Source organism: Fundulus heteroclitus, chromosome 6 (assembly GCF_011125445.2).
Source record: "Fundulus heteroclitus isolate FHET01 chromosome 6, MU-UCD_Fhet_4.1, whole genome shotgun sequence".
Lineage (NCBI taxonomy): Eukaryota > Metazoa > Chordata > Actinopteri > Cyprinodontiformes > Fundulidae > Fundulus > Fundulus heteroclitus.
In genome coordinates, this window is record NC_046366.1 from 2,169,659 (window position 1) to 2,187,379 (window position 17,721).

Here is a 17,721-nt window from a genome sequence, read left to right on the forward strand (position 1 = left end):
CATAAATTATACAAATGTCCAAAAATCTTAAAGATCTTTTTCCTCTGTTAGCAGGTCAAACATTTAAATGAGATGCATTCACTTGCCTAGCAGCACTTTGGCATCCTCGACATCAAAGTCCCCATCTCCATCTGTATCGTATGCGGCCAGTTTACCTACAGAAGCCACAAACATGCAACACATTTGTTCTCACAAGGGTTATCAAGTTACATTTATCTCACAATTTTGCATCACAATCACAACCATAATAGCATAGGGCTGTAATGGTAAACAATCACATTTCGGGACATATTCAGGATTCAAAGTAATAGTTTGGTAAGATTTCACTACACCTTAAAGCTGCATAACCATGTTATTTGACTTTTTTATTATTTATACATCAGTAGCTCCCTCTGGTTGCATACAAAGCTTATGAAAAACTATCAATATTATTACTATTGAGCTGACACATTAGTAGTTGTTTTGGTGTTTTATGCATTTGTTTTAGCTCAATTTGTTAGTAAATAAAGCCTTTCGTGTTTATTTACAACTTTAATAGAAGTACATAATGTGCATGCGCAGCAGGAGATAAAACAAGGAAGTGGCTAATGGCTATGAGCATCTCTCAGTGTCGCCGTGCTACCAATGGGCTTGGCACACCTATTACAACCTTCTCAGCTATGATGCGTCTTGTGCACATTTTTCTTAATCGTTTATTAAAATTTACAGTCTTCGTCTTTGTGTAGACACGGCCTTAGTTTCGCAGACTGAACCAACAGGGCTGTGACAGATATTTACATTAGGAATATGTTTACCGTTATGACCCCATATTTTCTGCAGCTCTCCCAACATCAGTGCCTACTCTGCATGTAATGGCATTCTACATTCCTGCTAAAGTTGATAAAATAAAATACAAATCAGTTAACAAAGAAATTAAGTTATACTTTAATAAAGTCCACTAGGTTCTTGGGACACTGGTGATCATTATGTTCTCAAAATAAAGTAGTCCTACGTTGAGTTTTAACTAATAATTTGATAGGCAGGTTCAAGTATTCAAAGTCATGGCAATGGTGCGACTGCTCTCAATATGCAGAAATATTAACTGTGAATTTATTTTTAAATAAACCTTTAGAACACTCACTGTATAAGCTCTACATTTAAACCTAGAGGGAGGGGCAAGACCAGAAAAGACATTGTATATTTACTGAAAATTTGGATCTAAAGAGGAAAATCCATAAAAAAAAAGTTAACGGAAATATTTAGGTAATGTGTCAAATTAAAGAAGGAACATTTCAACATGAATTTTATTAAAACTTGCTATTACCTTTAAACTGTGAATATTCTAAAGCAGGGGTTCTAAACTCCACTCCTTGAGGTCCAGTGTCCGGGAACTTTAAGAAGTGTCCCTGGTCCAACACCTTTGAATCAAATGGCTGAATGACCCCTTAAGTATGCAGTTACGTTCTTCAGAGTCCTACTAATGACCTGATTATTAGACTCTGGTGTGTTGAAGCAGAGACATGTATAAAGTCTATGTGTCTCGAGTACTGGAGATGAAGGCCCTGCTCTAAAGCATGACACTGGAGTAAGGGGATTGTTATGATTCCTCTGACTCTAAAATCAGGTCATCAGTTTGTGTTTTAAATCTGAGATTGTTTTACTGTGAAAATGAAGCAATCCGGTGATTTACAGTTTCAGACCTTGTTTTGTAAATACCAAAAAAGCTTTCATACTGTGAAAACCAAATGTATGATTTAATGGCATGCAAAACCAAAACATGTTTCAGACATATTCAAATATGAATAAACCTTTTTATCTATGACAAGATTAGAATGGAGGACCAACTCTGATATTTAAAAATACAGAAACACTCATTATATAACAAAGGATACAACTGAATTCACAGAGGCAAAAGTTAGTCTTTCAATTGACCAGTTGCAAAAATATATAGTGCCCCGGTTGGATGGGATCTGTGGCAATACATAAGATAAGATAGGCTTTATTGATCTCACATTGGAGAAATTCACATGTCACATCGGCTCTGTAATCAATAATCAGAAGAAGGTGCCAAAGTAGGACAAGGTGCATCAGTTATATACAGTGTGTCCTTGTTTATACAGTGGATCAAAAGAAAAAGAAGTAGGTAAGAAAAATAAGAATAAAAATACAAAATAGAAATAAGGCTGATGATGTCTTATGTACATTCACGGTGACTTATATACATGTGTATTGACATATATTCAGGTAGTAATAGCAATAACATCTGGCCCTTTTCTGGACGTGCATCATAAAACATGTCTAGATCTAGATCCCACAATCCCATGACCTCACCACCCGTGCTAAATCCTTCCTCTCCTGTGCCGTGTAGCTCCCATACCACACTCTCACACTGAGTTGCAAGATGCTTTCAGTTGTAGCTCTATAACAGTTTATTAGCAGCTGAGTAGAAAATCCAGTCCGTTTCACTTTCCTGAGAAAGAAGAGCCATTATTGCACTTCTTCACCAAGTGGGAGGTGTTCTCAGTCCAGAAGAGGTCTGAGGAATGTGAATGCCCAGGAACCTTATGCAGTCCACAAGCTTCACCACCTCCTCATGATGCACAGAGGAGCATGTTCCATCTTCCTGGGCCTTCAAGCATGTTGAAGCATGTAAAGAAGTTGTTTAAGGTGTTGGGGAGAGCTGGATCGGTGCTGTGCTTAAAGTACATGAAGGTCCTGATGCCACTCCACATGCTATGTGGCTTGTTGCTATTGAAATGTTCCTCGATGTACTACTTGTATCTGTGCTTTGCATTCTGGATGCCCTTTTTCAGTTCACTTCTAGCCCTGCTGTAAGCAAGTCTGTCACCTGATCTGAATGCTGCATCCCAGGCCATCAGCAGGGACTGCCCTATGCTGTCTACCCATGGTTTCTGGTTAGGAAACAGTCTTATTGTCTTTGTGCATAGGACAGCATCAGTACACAAGTGAATATAGGACAGCACAGATAATGTGTAAATCTCTAGATCAGTGGCATCTTTAAACACCACCCTGCCGTCTGTGTTCAAAACAATCCATAAGGCTAAGAATTTCTCTTCAGACATAGCCTGAATGGTTCTGCAGATCAGGGGTTTGTACGCAGGGATCAGGTCCACAGAGATGTGATCTGACAATCCAAAGTGAGGAGGTACTGCTTCTGGGATGTTTCAGTAGACCTGGTCTAATGTACTATTGTTTCTGGTCAGAAATGTTATGACTTTATGGAATTTGGGAGAGTACAGCTTTTCATTCAACAAAGAGCACAAACAAAGAGCGGCCTGCTAGCTCAACCGCGGCATCGAGGATGTTGTCCAGCCACGTCTTCGTGAAGATCGCTACATAGCTGTCCATCTTATGTGAGGCTATCCTCAGCCGGATATCATCCAGTTTGTTGGAGATTGGTCTGACGTTGGCCAGGAGGAGACTAGGTATAGCTGGTCTTTGTGGATTAGCTTTTAGCCTGGTGTGCACTCCACCTCGCTTGCCAGGGGGGTCACTGCCTCTATTGTCTGCTACAGTTCAGGTGTGAATAAAGTCCAGTTTCAGCAGTCAGTAGGACTCAAATCTTGGGGTTATCCCCAGTTTTAGCAGCTCAGCTTTAATTCCATACTGGATTAGAGCTAGGAGTGGTGATAACACAAACAATGACCCGACAGCCTAAGGTAGTTGCAGCAACCCCCCCACCCGCGCCACCATCTTCACCGTCTTGTATGTAAGACGGCCTCTTTTTGGGTGACCTGCCAAATGCCTGTTCCCGATGCAGGAGCTACAGCTTCTTTCGGATATATCTAGTTTGGCACTGTCGACATCTGCGTTCATGTGTGTCGCCAACTGAAACACACGTTCAGTTAAAGCATCCACACCACAGATATAGTCAGGAATTACAAAGTTGCCCTTCAAATAAAGTTGCTAAATGCCTCACCGATAACCTGGGTAGCCATCTTTGTTGTTACTGTGGCCAGCCCAGTCACAGTAGATTGAGCTATGCTGTCTAACTAACCAAGAGGCAGAAGTCCTCCAACTCATTTGCATATGGAGACAGAGATGCAGACAGAAATGTGAAAAGGACATGAATAAATAAATGGAATTGAAAAAAATAAATATACAAGGGAAGAATGACAGACAAAAGTACTAAATCTAAATAAAGTTAAAAATTATAACATAATGAATAAGGTTTTAATTACAAAGTAAATAAAGAAGTCAATTAAAAGAGATATACATTTATGTCTCACTGTATAATTTAATTACTGCTTGCATTTATTTATTTGCTATATTTTTTGTGCGTTTAATTGTATGCTTATTTGAGCATCTTATTGTTTTTGTATTTATTTGTAAATGTGTCAGAGTTGGTCCTCCATAGTTAGTGTATCTGAAAGGAGAATTTTTGCAGTCTTTCTGCTTTCAGATCACCTCATATAATGCACTAGATGTTTTAGCGGGGGATCGGTCAGGACTGCAGGCAGGCCGGTTCAGCATCCCCCCCCCCCCCACCCCGTAACAGTGTGCTGTTCTGATATATGCACAATGTACTTTGGCCTGTTTGAGCAATACTGAGAATATATATATATATATATATATATATATATATATATATATATATATATATATATATATATATATATATATATATATATATATATATATATATATATATATTAAACAATAACAAGAGAAACATGTTCTGTGTTTTTTACCTTGCAAAGTTTCAGACAGGTTAATCTGTATGCCCTTAGCCTTGTCTGCATGCAAAACAAGAAATTTGGAACAACAGCAAGATTAGCAATCGAAATTGAGCAGATTCCTTTGGCATACATTTATCAAAGATACATACCATACAGACAAGAATGCATCATTTTTATGAGAGTGCAGTTTAATCAGAGAACATGGATCTAAAAGTCATATAGACATGCATTTAAAATATAAAAAGGATTAGGTTTAAAATCAAGGTTCACAAACATTTTCTTTGAAAACATTAACTCCCAGGATCCACCTTTAAAATATGTAATCTCACTGGTGACCCAAAGCGCAGATCACAAAGACTGATTTGGTATTGCCAGAACCAAGCAAGACCACAGTTGGGGAAAAAACAAAGAAATTAAACGCAAACTTGAAGAGGATTTGTGAGGATTTTTAAATTTGCAACAATATGAAGTGCAGCAAAAGTAAGTTTTTTAAGTCATGCGACATGGCAGTAAAATATTGTGGAAATACAGCCAATATAGACTAAGATGAAACAGACCGATTACAGCCCCGGAGATTTGTTCTTACCTGTTTTCGTTTAATTGCTTCGCTTTGAAATAAAATGCAACATTTATTCCCAGATCGAGTATTTTAAATATTTGTTTATATTTGAGCTCCCGGTCTCTGGTTTACAGAGAGTATTGTTAAGACTTTGGGTTAGGATATGCAATCTGTCTTTAAGCTACTATTGCAACACTTTATTTTAAAAATAAATAATACATAAAGCAATGAAACAACATATTTTTATTATTAGAGTTTTGCATTATTTATTCTTCTAACCTAGACCTTTCTTTTTCTGTGGGCCATACTCTCAGTGACTGTTCCTTCTCTGTTTGCAGACTCATAAAATATTCCTGAAGTCAAACTAACAGACTGCTGTTTAATGGATCCAAGATACTAACTATCCCACAGTTACTTTATCTATCAATTTACAACTGCATCTTAGCCTTCTGAATGAAAAATAGATTCATAAAGTGCCTAAAAATTCCCAGCCCTAACAGTTACCCAATTACCCTATTCCGAATGAGATGCATGATTAAAGCCAATTGATAATCCGATCAACATGCATGTAAAAGTTTGAGAGTCGAGTGTGCATGTGCACCTGATGTAAACATGACGTGTTTCCACGTAGCTGAGTGGCGGAAGTACATCAGGAGGCAAAACTGACGGGGCTCCCAATACAACCTTTCTATTCTATTCTACTCTATTCTAACCGAGCTCAAAATTGTTATTTATTCAGTAGTGTGTCAACCGTAATCATGACCTGGTGCAGGTCCTGCCTGGGCGCTCGGAAGACAAATGCACTCGTAAACTACTGAATTGTTTACTATTTTTTGTTTTTCAGCATTGACAGAAGTTCTTCTTCTTCTGTGGTCTTTTTATAGGGAAATTTGATAACTGTGCATGTCAGAGAGGTTCAATTCCGAATAAAGCCAGGTGCATATAAACGCACCTTATGATCGGATTAATTGATAGTGTGCCCATATAAACGGTAAAATCAGATTATTTTTTGTTTTTTAAGCTGAATACATTTCAATCCGATCGTGAAATTCTGTGCATGTAAACATAGCTATTATATCACATGAGCAGGTCACTGTTATAGAAACTGCAGCCTATCATAGTCTGTAGTGTTAGCAACCTAACAAAACCCTGACTACTGCAAACACAGAGCGTAAAGGTTAATAAAGTGGTGGGAATTTAGGTAGTTTAAAGATGGAACAATCCTTTGGCTTCGGTTGCACTCCGACTAGCCTTTGGGTGGAAACTAACCTGTGTTATGAAATGAAGACGCTAAATACATAGTCCTAACACGTCAAACTCCAATTCAAACATCTGAACTATTCCTTTAAGAAAGCTGGGTACATGTTTGCACTCATTTGACTAACCACAGGCAATTCAACAATGGTGAATCTGCATTTCATTTACCCCCCAGTATCAGGTTAAAATACTCGTTTATACTGTAGAAAAGGGATAAAGTACCCAAGCTGACGCAAGTTAGTAAGAGTTAGTAATAGCTTCAGAACTGGCATTTAATAGTTAGTTAGATTAGTTCCTATCAAAGGTCAACATTTTTTTGCGTGTGGCAAGCGTTAGATCTACAAACAGATGAAGATGGGAACCAAATGAGGAGCCCCCTTAATGCAGACTATGAGAGCTGCTTTTAGCCTACACGTTAGTTGTGCATGACCGTTGCAACTTGTACACACCAAGAACTCCTTGATAGTCAACCAAGTCAAAGTAGACCACAGCTACAGATGTCCAGACGCCAAGCAGGGCCAGCACGATGAACCAGGTGAAGAAACTGCTGCTGCTGGAGCCAGAGTCGGCCTTCTTCCCATTCTTACTGGCTGACTGGCTTTTAGCACCGTCTGGAACAGAAACACATAACATCAGGTTCAAGACTGAATTTAAGACAGTTTTCTTTCTAAAACAACTGACCATTTGCTGCCGCATTTACAGACTTAATTAACAGAATTTTTTGGTCTTCATCCATGAAATAGACTTCAGTGCTTAACTTGCCAATTACCTTTCATTGACATTTAAGCAGGAGCCTGTTACCTGTATAAAGGTGCAACGTAAACCACATAAAAGAAAATCACTAAAATAGTCCCGTCAGACTGTTCCCATGATATTACATACAGTCTTGTTAAGATCCAGCGCAGCCTGACATTCTCTTTGATTGTTTGAAGTATTGAGTTACAAGGAAACCCTCCCTCACATACTGCTGTGCACTGCTGGCTGATATAAGGCTACAGAACCTGTTTGAAAATTCTTTCAGTGGCAAACAACCCACAAAGCAAAAGAGCAAAACAGATGCAATATTCTTCACAATACGCAGATCACATTTTAGTGGTGCACTCCTAATAAAATGTTCCATGTAGAAAATTAAAATAATGGAAGTCTGTGCAAATTAATCAATCTGATCCAACTGCAGAAAGTCCACAGGAGTGACTCTAGAAGGAGGAGCAAAAGGGCCCCTGAGCTCGAAACGATGAAGGGCATCCAAAAAGTTATTCCGGGTGAGCTGAAGATATCCCACAATGCATGATGGGAGAAATGGTAGTCAGAATGAACAGGTGTTAAAGGAGATGTGTGTTGCTGGGTCACATTTCAGAGACATGCTCCATCCGGTGGTAGGCCTGGAACGCTGTCTAAGCTGAAAGTCCTCCAACCTGACTGAAACACATGGAATGTCCGTAGTCTTTAACCTCCTGCTGTGAGGCAGGATCTGAACAGAACATTGTTTTCTGTGATAAAAACAAGATGTCTGTGCTGCGTTTGTTGAAAGGGGTCACTACGTCAAAACCGAACGAATGCACACGTAGACGAACAATGGAGGCGAAACGACACCCTGAGATGGAACGGTCAGTTATTTTCCAGCAACAGATATTTCCAGGGTGAGTTTACTTTTATGAATGTGTGGCCTACTCTTAGGTACATTTAGTTACCAGAATTCATTAAATACTTAGAACAAATATTTAGCATATGCAGCAATAACAACCAACGAAGTTACACTTGTTAGGACAGCAAGACCTGATACATAACCAGAAAGGCAAGTTTTCAATCCTGGATAAACTTGAGCTTCAGAAGACATCCGTCCATTTAATCAACAACCGGCTCCTTCCAGTGACTCCATGAATCCCAGTCAGCAGACCCGTTCCTTACCTTGCATTTCCCCTGCTATCGCTGCAGGAATCGCCGTGACAACAGGCGTTATGACGGACTCCACCAGGTCAGCTGGATCACCCATCCCTACACTATGACGGCTTGACAACTCGAGGCAAGTTAAACACGCAGCTTTGAGTCCCCGCCTTCGCTTCCCCCTTTGTGTTTCTATCTGGCCCTTCCCTCCGGCCTCTTCTTTGTGGTCAGTCGGTAAGTTTCTCTTGTTCTGATCCTGGTATGGATGCGGAGGTCATTCACAGCTATTTATAGTGCTGTTATAAACCAGCTGGCCCTGACATACAGTCAGAGAAAGGAACACTGTCACTGTCCTACATGGAGGGAGAGTCAACACAAACTTGCTCTCCAGTGGAGAAAAAGAATGAAAAGCCAAAAATATATTGTTAAAAAATCTTACACAGACAATATATCCTTTAAAATTGTGCTAAAGATCTACCATCTGGTTTTGTGGGTTAACCTCCCTCTGGAGCAACTGTCGTCCCTTACTGAGTGAGTCATTGGGCTGAGAGCTCGCTCTGCTCGTGTCTTAGTTCTCGGTGTTGAGCAACAACAGGTTGGGTTTGGCCAAGGGCAAAGTTGGTCGTTTTAGTCAAAATGACCAAGGCGGGGCACCACCTGATAATCAGGAATTAACAGCCAAACAACCCTCAGTCTCAGGTATTTAGGGAAGGTTGTTCCCTAAATACCTGGCTGGTGAGGTGTGGAACTATAGATGAGAGAGTGAATTCACATATCAGTGTTCTCAAACAGCAAGTACTGCACACATACAGAATGAACACAACTGCAGCGCAGCAGGGAGCAAAGGGGGGGGGGGGGGGGGGGGGTCTGAAAGGTATGCTTGTTTAAATTTCCCTCAGAACTTCCTACTGCAGCTTTAAACATTTGGGTAGTTACAGGACCTAGGCCTGTCACAATAAATCTTCCAAAACATTATCAAGACAAACCCCAATATTGTCATTTGGAGATCTTTTTCAACTTGATAATGCCAAAATAGCGCAAGTATATTCTCTTGACATAATGGTTGAGATAGATCAGCCGCCAATCCAAAAAACTCCCAAACTGCAGCGGTCATGTTCGGCTTTGACACCAATTAAATTTACTTTTCAAACTAAACTAGTCTTAGTTAGGTTAGACTAGTCTTAAACTAGTCTTTCATTCTAAACTTTGAGCATGTGCCTGCCTAAAACAAGATTTAAATCCTCTTACACTGAGGAAACAAGACAGAAGGTATGAGTAGACACTGATGCACCATACTCAAACCTTTTGTTATCCAGTCTCAGAGAGAGGAAAGGGAAACGCTTGGAAAAAAGCAAGCATGCAGCCACAAATTATGAAGCTTACTTTATGAATCATGTGATTAAAATTTTTTGTGCAATTAACTGATTTACTGATTGTCGTGACAGCCCTTACAAGAGCCAAACGAGCTAAAGGCTGTCCTTTAAAATTTACTTAAATTTCCCCCAAAGATATAAGAAATGAGTTTTAAATCCTTTTGCATTTTATACCAGGGAGCAGAACATTTAGTTCTGACGTCAGGACCTGCATCAAAATTATGTCCTGAGAGCACAAATCCGAATTGTTGAGGTTCCTACACAGAGACATAGAACCAATAAAAAAAATTATGATAGATAGATAGATAGATAGATAGATAGATAGATAGATAGATAGATAGATAGATAGATAGATAGATAGATAGATAGATAGATAGATAGATAGATAGATAGATAGATAGATAGATAGATAGATAGATAGATAGATAGATAGATAGATAGATAGATAGATAGATAGATAGATAGATAGATAGATAGATAGATAGATAGATAGATAGATAGATAGATAGATAACTGTTAAATAACTCGCGTCATTCTGATGATGAAGACAATATTTACAGCCTAAGCCGAGTTAGCAGTAACAAAGAGTTCCCCGGACTGTAATGAATTAGGAAATCTTTGTTATTCTTCATGGATAAATAGCATCACCACCATAAAATTTAACAGGTTTCTGATGGCGTCTAATAATTATTCTATGTAGAACATGTACAAACTGCACAGATTCCTATCCAAACCTTTCCCCCATGCACACAGCAAATAAAAATCGGGCTTGCCGAAGAACAAAAACCATTGCATAACATACCGTTCTGTGCTTCCATATTATTATTACTGCAGCAGTCAATTCACACACATGGATGCACTCAGGTTCAGTGTTCTCCAAACAAATGGGAACCTTGCTGCCGACGCTCTTCTCTCTGCGACACCCTGCAGTTCCAGCTACTCCTCTTGTCTTATGCAAGTGCCAGTGAACTCCTGGCTCCTAGACCCAACTTTTCCCCGTAGGCTTTTTACAAGTATGCATGCTCTTACGTCCCACACTCACACATGTATCTTTGCATACCTCTCAGGACATTCCGGCTCTCCTTGTTCTGCACCCTTGACACGACTGACAACCTGGTGACCTAAAATAAAATCTGTTTTTAACAAGTGGGGGCCATGGGATTATCCCCCTTCCTGGGATCCCCAGTATTTCCTAGCAGAAACTGACGGTTTTACGGAGGTTGGACTGTACGTTCCAGTATCGGAGGCTGGGATCCTGGCAGACCAAAAGCAGTAGGAAACAAATCCCATATCGGGCTTTGTTTTGAGAAGATGTCTGAAAGTCACTAGTAAAAGTTAAAAATAAAACAAAATGGCTTAAGAAATGCAGTGGAGATATGGTGCATGTTACGCAATTCTACCATCTGTTCTGTGTTGTTTAAATTAGTTCCTCATGCAGCCAAAGAGTATCACAGAAATTCTTCAGTCAGCAGCAACAGGTTTTATAGGGGTCTGGAGTGATTTTTCACTGTTTGGTGAGCAAGTCTCTAAAGATACAAACATCCAGTCTAAAGCTGATAAAGCATTAACTTGACAATATTCTGAATATGTCCCAACACAATCAGCTGGTTCCTAAAGGTAAAAAAAGGCTGCAAAAGCTGTTTAAAACTTGCAAAGTTCAATTTTATCTAACTGCAGACACAATGCAAGTGAAAAACAGGACACAGCACCACACGTCCATGCAATGTCAAATGCAGGCAGATTTAGTAACACTATGCAAGTGCAATAAAAAAGGAGAAAAAACAAAACAAAAACACTACATGACACAGCAGTCTCTGAGGAACAGACAAGGCTGTTACCATTCCATCCCTGCACAGTTCAGCAGCTCCTAGGGATCAGGGGAGGGGGAGGAGCCCTGAGGGACAGCAATATAGAAATGGAAGGACAAATCAGATCAGAATGATGAGAGCAGCAACCCTTGATCAACAATATATAGCTCTGTCATTAATTTGGGGCCTTTAAAAGGAGCATTGTGCAAATGTAAAGGCTAAATATATTTTTTTTTCTGTTCCTTTCATCCCCTTACAGTTGCCCCATGTGTAAAAAGAAATGAGTTTTCCTCTATTTACCGCAGTTCCCTCTATAGGCTACATTATTCAGTTTATGAGGGTTTCGGGACCATTCCTCTTGGTGTGTGCATGACTGTGACTCTCTGCGCGCTCTCGTTCACCTGCCTACTTTGTCGAGTCTCTGCCGTAGTCGATGCATTAGCAAGAGAACACGGGCTATCTTCAACTATACCTACAGCTTTCTTACCTCAGAAGACCTGTGCAGTCGCAGCAGCAGATGCTTTTCCTCTCCTCCCATGCCCTCACACAACACTGGTGTCATTTCAACTTGTCACCAGTGGGGGCAGACATCTGTAAAAACTCTGGAACTTGTGCTATGCTCATTTAATGATGCATTCGAATAGTTATTTTTTTCAGAGAGGAATAATTATACAACACACAACTTTAATGAATTATAAACAAATAGATGGGTAAACAAGGTATAATTTTCTATGGATTGTCTCTGGTCCACACAGGGCCAAATATCAGCAAGCTTCTGGCAAAGTTCTGGCTGATGTTTGATGCCTCTTTGCATCAGAGGCGGTAAAGTTCATTTAAAATCACTTGATTTCCAGACACTGACTTGGCTTTCAAGTTTTTAGTCCATATATTTTTCAATAGGGTTTGCTTTTACATTTCCTACGCCTTGGATGTGGGTTCAGGATCAGAGTTCTGTTGAACAGCCAACAATCTGGATCAAACTGTTCCCTGACGAGAAGAAACTGATTAGAAGGCTCAAGTACAACTGAGGAATCACCACTGATCAATTACAAACTGGAGGATGGGAGAGAACCAAGGTCAAAGTCCACAGTGGAGTGACTTTATCATCAACAATGGCTGAATATGAACATTTTCCAGGTTGACTGAAATGTGTGACAGCCCAGGTGAATTAGCCCGATGCTAGTAACAGTGAGATCTTTGGTCTCAAGGACAAGCCGGTTCAAACTAGAAAACAAATACACAGCAAATTTAGTCTACTATTTACTATTACTTGTAAAACTTTAAAGTTGTTCGTTTGACTAAATCACTTTAGAGTTTAAATGAATGCTATTGACGCCTATGATGGCTGTTTGTTCTGAATAGAACCGTCTAATCAAATATGCTGATGCCAAAGAATCAGGTGTTCCCAGGTCCAATGATCAGACACTTGAACACCAGAGAATAGCCCAGTGTTTGCACTCCGCCCATCAAAGTGACGGTGTAAGCCCAGAAACTGACGAGCCACTGGCACCGTTTGATCATATGACGTAACCGAAGCATTGCTGAGCAAGAGCTCATTACAGTACATCATATCAGTGAAGTCAAACACTCTTTTTGCTGTTCAATCATTCAATGGGAGAGCTTAAGAACAGTACTGAAATTGAGTTGGTAGTTAAAAGCCTTAAGCCTTTACAAGCCAAAGAAATGTGTGAAAAGTGTGAAGTTGCACTAAGACAATAAGAAAACTGTTTAAACCCAACAGGTTCTCACATGGTTTCTACATCCGGACTTCTGACCTGTCTCCAGGTCTCAGTCTGATTGTCTTTAGTTAAGTCAATCATACTTAAACCTTTGAAACAAAAGGCATAAGGTCCTTGTCCATCACATGGCAGGAGACATGAGCAAAATGCAAAAGCAAAATGCATCATAGGCTTTGCGAAATGTAGTCCAACACTTGCATTGTTTCTTTAAATATAATTATCAAAGTGATAAGTTGCATTTCTATTCTTTTATCAACAGACTACATTTGTCTTGATAACTGTATGGAGGGTTGCCAACTCTTAACCTTCTGGAGTGGAACTCAAACTTTCCTTCATTTCTTGCTCTCACTTTCCTTATTTCCAGAGTCAGCTTTCTCTGGCTGGAAATGAGGAAAGTCTACAGACTCAATGCAAAGCCCTGTTTCCTAATGGCCAGGCTCTCTCCTGGCCATTAGGTATGTAAAGCACTTTGCATTGTCTCTGTACTGAATTGTGCTATACAAATAAATTTGCCTTGCCTAGAAAGATATAATTGCAGACTTAAGGAAAACTTAACCTCTGCCTCCATGTTGACTTTGACATCTGTTTGTGTATAAAATAAAAAGTGGTGAAATGGACCAAGCCTAAAGGGCATGGAGATAAAACAGTACTAAACATGACCCTTTGGAATCAGGGTGTTGTAATATCACCGAGCCAGCCTAATAAATCCAGGTCAACGGCTGATTGGATGAACAGGTTATAATGTGGAGTTTTAAACAGTTCAAGCTGAGAAAAAGTTCCTAAAAGCAAATAAAAAGATTCTGTCCCATCCAGATGACTCAGAACTAGATGCAGAGCGATACTAGGGTTGTAAAACATAAAAACTGCCCATGAAGTTATTGTGTAAAAATTAATAATCAATATTGTTCAAATGTGTTGCAAAAGTAAATTTACCATACATTTTATTATAGTATTAATATTATACACTATTCACTATGCATGCTCACAGACTTAACTTGCCTTCATTAAAAGCTTTCTCAAATCAAATTAGTCAAGCTTGCAGTATTCAGACTGTTGATTTTACGAGTGAAGAAGATACTCTAGCAGGTTTAATTAACTATATGCGTGGTTTACTTATGCAGAAGGATCTTTTGGTCAAGATTTGCAGGAAGTTCAGTTTCAGTTCATTTACTGCAGCTAGACCCTCCTAAACTGTGTCAGTCAGAAAGTCAGGTATTTTTGATTTCCTGCTGAATATTAGCAAACCCCCCCCCCCAGCCATAATACTGTTACTGCGAGGTTATTTCTCCGTGTAGGGAGGAAAAAAATCTATTTTAAAAACCTTCCTTGTGTAGTAATAAACTCCAATTGCTGCTGTATAAAACACTTGATGCTCATCAGTAGTTGAAATATGATGCACGGAGTGTCTGAGGTGCTGTGTTTAAAGGGGACCGCTGGGTCTCTCCCCACTGTATTATAAGCCTGGCTGGGCCCCAAGCTTTACACAACCCCCTCCACAAGGCTATGCATTGCTTATTTATTTCAAATATGTTTTTTTAGTGCACCAGTGACAGAGTTAGATGGTAGAGAAGATGGTAAGGGTGTAAATCTCCATCACGATACTATGTCATATCTGTTTGGATGACGATAATGCTGCAACTAACAATTATTCTAACAGTCGACTAATCTATCGATTATTGTTTCAATTAGTTGACTAATCACTATTATTTTTTGGATGATCTCCATTGTCACTTCAGTTGCTTGTAAAAAAATATTTTCACTCACTTCTCTTGTCCACACACCTTTGAATGTACGTTTATTGCCAATATCCTTTATTACCTTCATAAACGAGCCACTATAAAATAATAATTTTACATTTTTCTGACTTCATTTTTTTATATTTCTATCAAAACATATATTTTTTCACTATTAAAACGTCAGAGATTCAAATTTTTTAAAAACAATCTTTCAACCTTCAAGCTTTTAAACATTGCTTAATGTTTTCAAAGATTTTAAACAATAGCGTAAAAAGGGGAGCATATCAACTAGAGATGGTTGATATCACAGTCTGTTACGAAATGATTTCCATTAAAGTCAAAAGACTAGTCTGTGATCAATACGATATCAGCTGCCCATCTAACACTCTTATTTACATAGATATAAACTTACAAAAGAAACATAATTTGAGAATTGCCAAGCTGTTACAGGTATCAGGCATTCAAGTCAAAAACAGCATTCTTCTACTTATGAAAAAAATAATAACAGATCACCTGTTCACACTTTGTAATTTCAAAATAAAGTAATATATTAAAAATGTCAATATGGATCCATGTTTTCATTTTGCATCAATGTACTTGGATGGATCATTAATCATTTAATCGATACATCAACATGAATTGTTACATGTCTAAAAGATGGTCTATAGTAGGGTTGTCAAAATAATTGATGCCTCGATGTTTGAGAGCAACACAAAAGGCCAGTAAAGCTCCTGCAATCTGCGGCAGTTTGGTAGAAAACCTCCCAGACAGCATAAGGTAACGCTAGCTGTTATTAGCTTGACCAGTAGGGCTGGGCAATATGGACCAAAAATAATATTGATAATTTTAATCTGAATGGTGATATATGACAGTTATTTCGATATGTTTCTCTTTTCATAAAGTAAATATAAAAGCCATCTCTGAATCTTTGCTTTATCCCAAAAGTCTCACAGTTACGATTTTTTTAACAAACAGCTATATGAGAAACAGCTAAAAAAAAAAAAAAAAAAAAAACTGGAATCTAAAAAAGTATAAAATTCTAACGCAACATAGATCATCTCAATATAAACGATAGTCTATTTTATATGTCCTTTTTAAAAAAATCTCGATATATTGCCCAGCCCTAGTGACCGGGTTCTGTTGATCTGTGAGCAACCCCCTGCCAAAAAGAGCCAACCATACAGTTTATTTGCATAAAACAGCTCATTCTGAAATGAGCAGAAACTAGGCAGAACTGGGGAGCTAAAATCTCCTTATCCTAGAATGACTCTGCAAAAAATGTAATGAACCTGTTTTGTATCACCCATAAACCTATAACTTGTTTAAGAGGAAGCATAATACGTTCCATTTAATGGAATGTATTATGCTTCCTATACTGCTGCTACCATGTATACTTTTAATGCGTACATAATTACAAAATAGTTAACCAACATTTTGAAAATTTTAAAGTAAAGTTACAGGTAGCAGCATGTAAGGGGATTGTGTAAATACTTTGAATTTAGAGCATAAAGATACAGTTTTAATAGTTTTTTTGCTATTGGAGGAGGCCACTGTAGAATAATAAGCTGTTGCTTCCTTTAAAAAAAAAAGAGACATGTGAGGGTTTAGTCATAATAATTTTGCATTTGTGTATATAAAACTTGGCCACGGGTTTCCAGCAGCATTGTAGCCGTCAGCAGCTGTGCCTGACGCTTGAGGAGACGTAAGCAGCAGGGGCCCAGGACTTTCAATGCTGATTGGTTACCGGAACCGGGGCCGCCTTCTGATAGATCCCCCCCCCCCCCCCGGTACACTGACACGTGAACGCCTGGAAAGCGGGGTACTACTCAGTCAATCCCCCACAGTGGGAAAACTCGACGCGAGTTTTTCGGGAGGGAGGCTGGAGGCCTCCATGCTGCGGAGCCTGTTGGACGGGCCCGAGCTCAGAGGGCGTCTCGTCATCTGTGCGTGCGACGCGGCGCTCCACAGTAATCCCTGTTGCTGGATCTACAAGCCAGTCAGCCCTCTTTACTCGGGACAGACGCGCATTCGATATTATCTCGCATAATCTGGGCTGCTGTTAAAACGTTTGACGTAATACTGCAAACAGTGAAGTCAAAGCACTTTGTCAATCATGAACACCGTGGAGCGAAAGCTAAGGATCGCTCCTTCTGACGCAGCTGTGTTGACGTGTTAGCTGCGAGCTGGCGGTGACTGTTTACATGCGCAGAGCTGCTATAGCTGACAGAAACGCTCGGCACACGTCGCGCTGACATCTCTTTCCACGCGGAAAGGAGCGGAAGCCCGATGGAAACTAGAGAAAAAAAACAGCCTATAAACTTCCCAAGGCCTGACTTTGGATGCTGAGCTTGCCTCGCAGCTCCACCGCTGCAAAACCTATCAGAACAGACTGAAGAAGATTAGCAACAACGCACCTTTTGATTTTGTGTTGCCTTTCGCGTTTTTCTTTGGAGCCATGCTGAGCTGGTGGCAGAACAGAACCTGGAGTAGCTCACTTACACACTTCTAGTGAAAGAAATAAAAAATATTTTCAGATCCGACTTCTAGAGGGCAAACCCTATCCGCTGTATGCTTGATAGCACCCGCAGCCAATGAAATGTGCCGTCTACAGAAATGGGAGGGTCTTGCAGCTCTTGAGGCTAATAGGATTCCAGGAGCGTGGGGCTTATTCAACCGTGTGGATAGT

At 39.6% G+C, this 17,721-nt stretch overlaps 1 protein-coding gene across 6 annotated transcripts in view; it reads right to left on the reverse strand.

The window, feature by feature from the left end:
- asph (aspartate beta-hydroxylase) overlaps positions 1–17,635 on the reverse strand; it is a 49,570-nt gene extending 31,935 nt beyond the window's left edge. The window contains exons 1-7 of one of the 6 annotated variants that reach the window (XM_036137831.1): positions 17,450–17,635; positions 11,591–11,646; positions 10,960–11,077; positions 10,813–10,873; positions 6,945–7,106; positions 4,692–4,736; positions 87–155 (exon numbers count right to left, since the gene is read on the reverse strand). In XM_036137831.1, the coding sequence (XP_035993724.1) occupies positions 87–155; positions 4,692–4,736; positions 6,945–7,106; positions 10,813–10,873; positions 10,960–11,077; positions 11,591–11,598 (463 nt within the window). In that variant the 5' untranslated portion in view covers positions 11,599–11,646; positions 17,450–17,635. Of the gene's footprint in view, positions 1–86; positions 156–4,691; positions 4,737–6,944; positions 7,107–8,403; positions 8,607–10,554; positions 10,718–10,812; positions 10,874–10,959; positions 11,078–11,590; positions 11,647–17,449 lie in introns of those variants that run through there. The other 5 variants (XM_036137830.1, XM_036137832.1, XM_036137834.1 and 2 more) reach the window with 5 other exon arrangements.
- Positions 17,636–17,721: the final 86 nt, after the last annotated feature.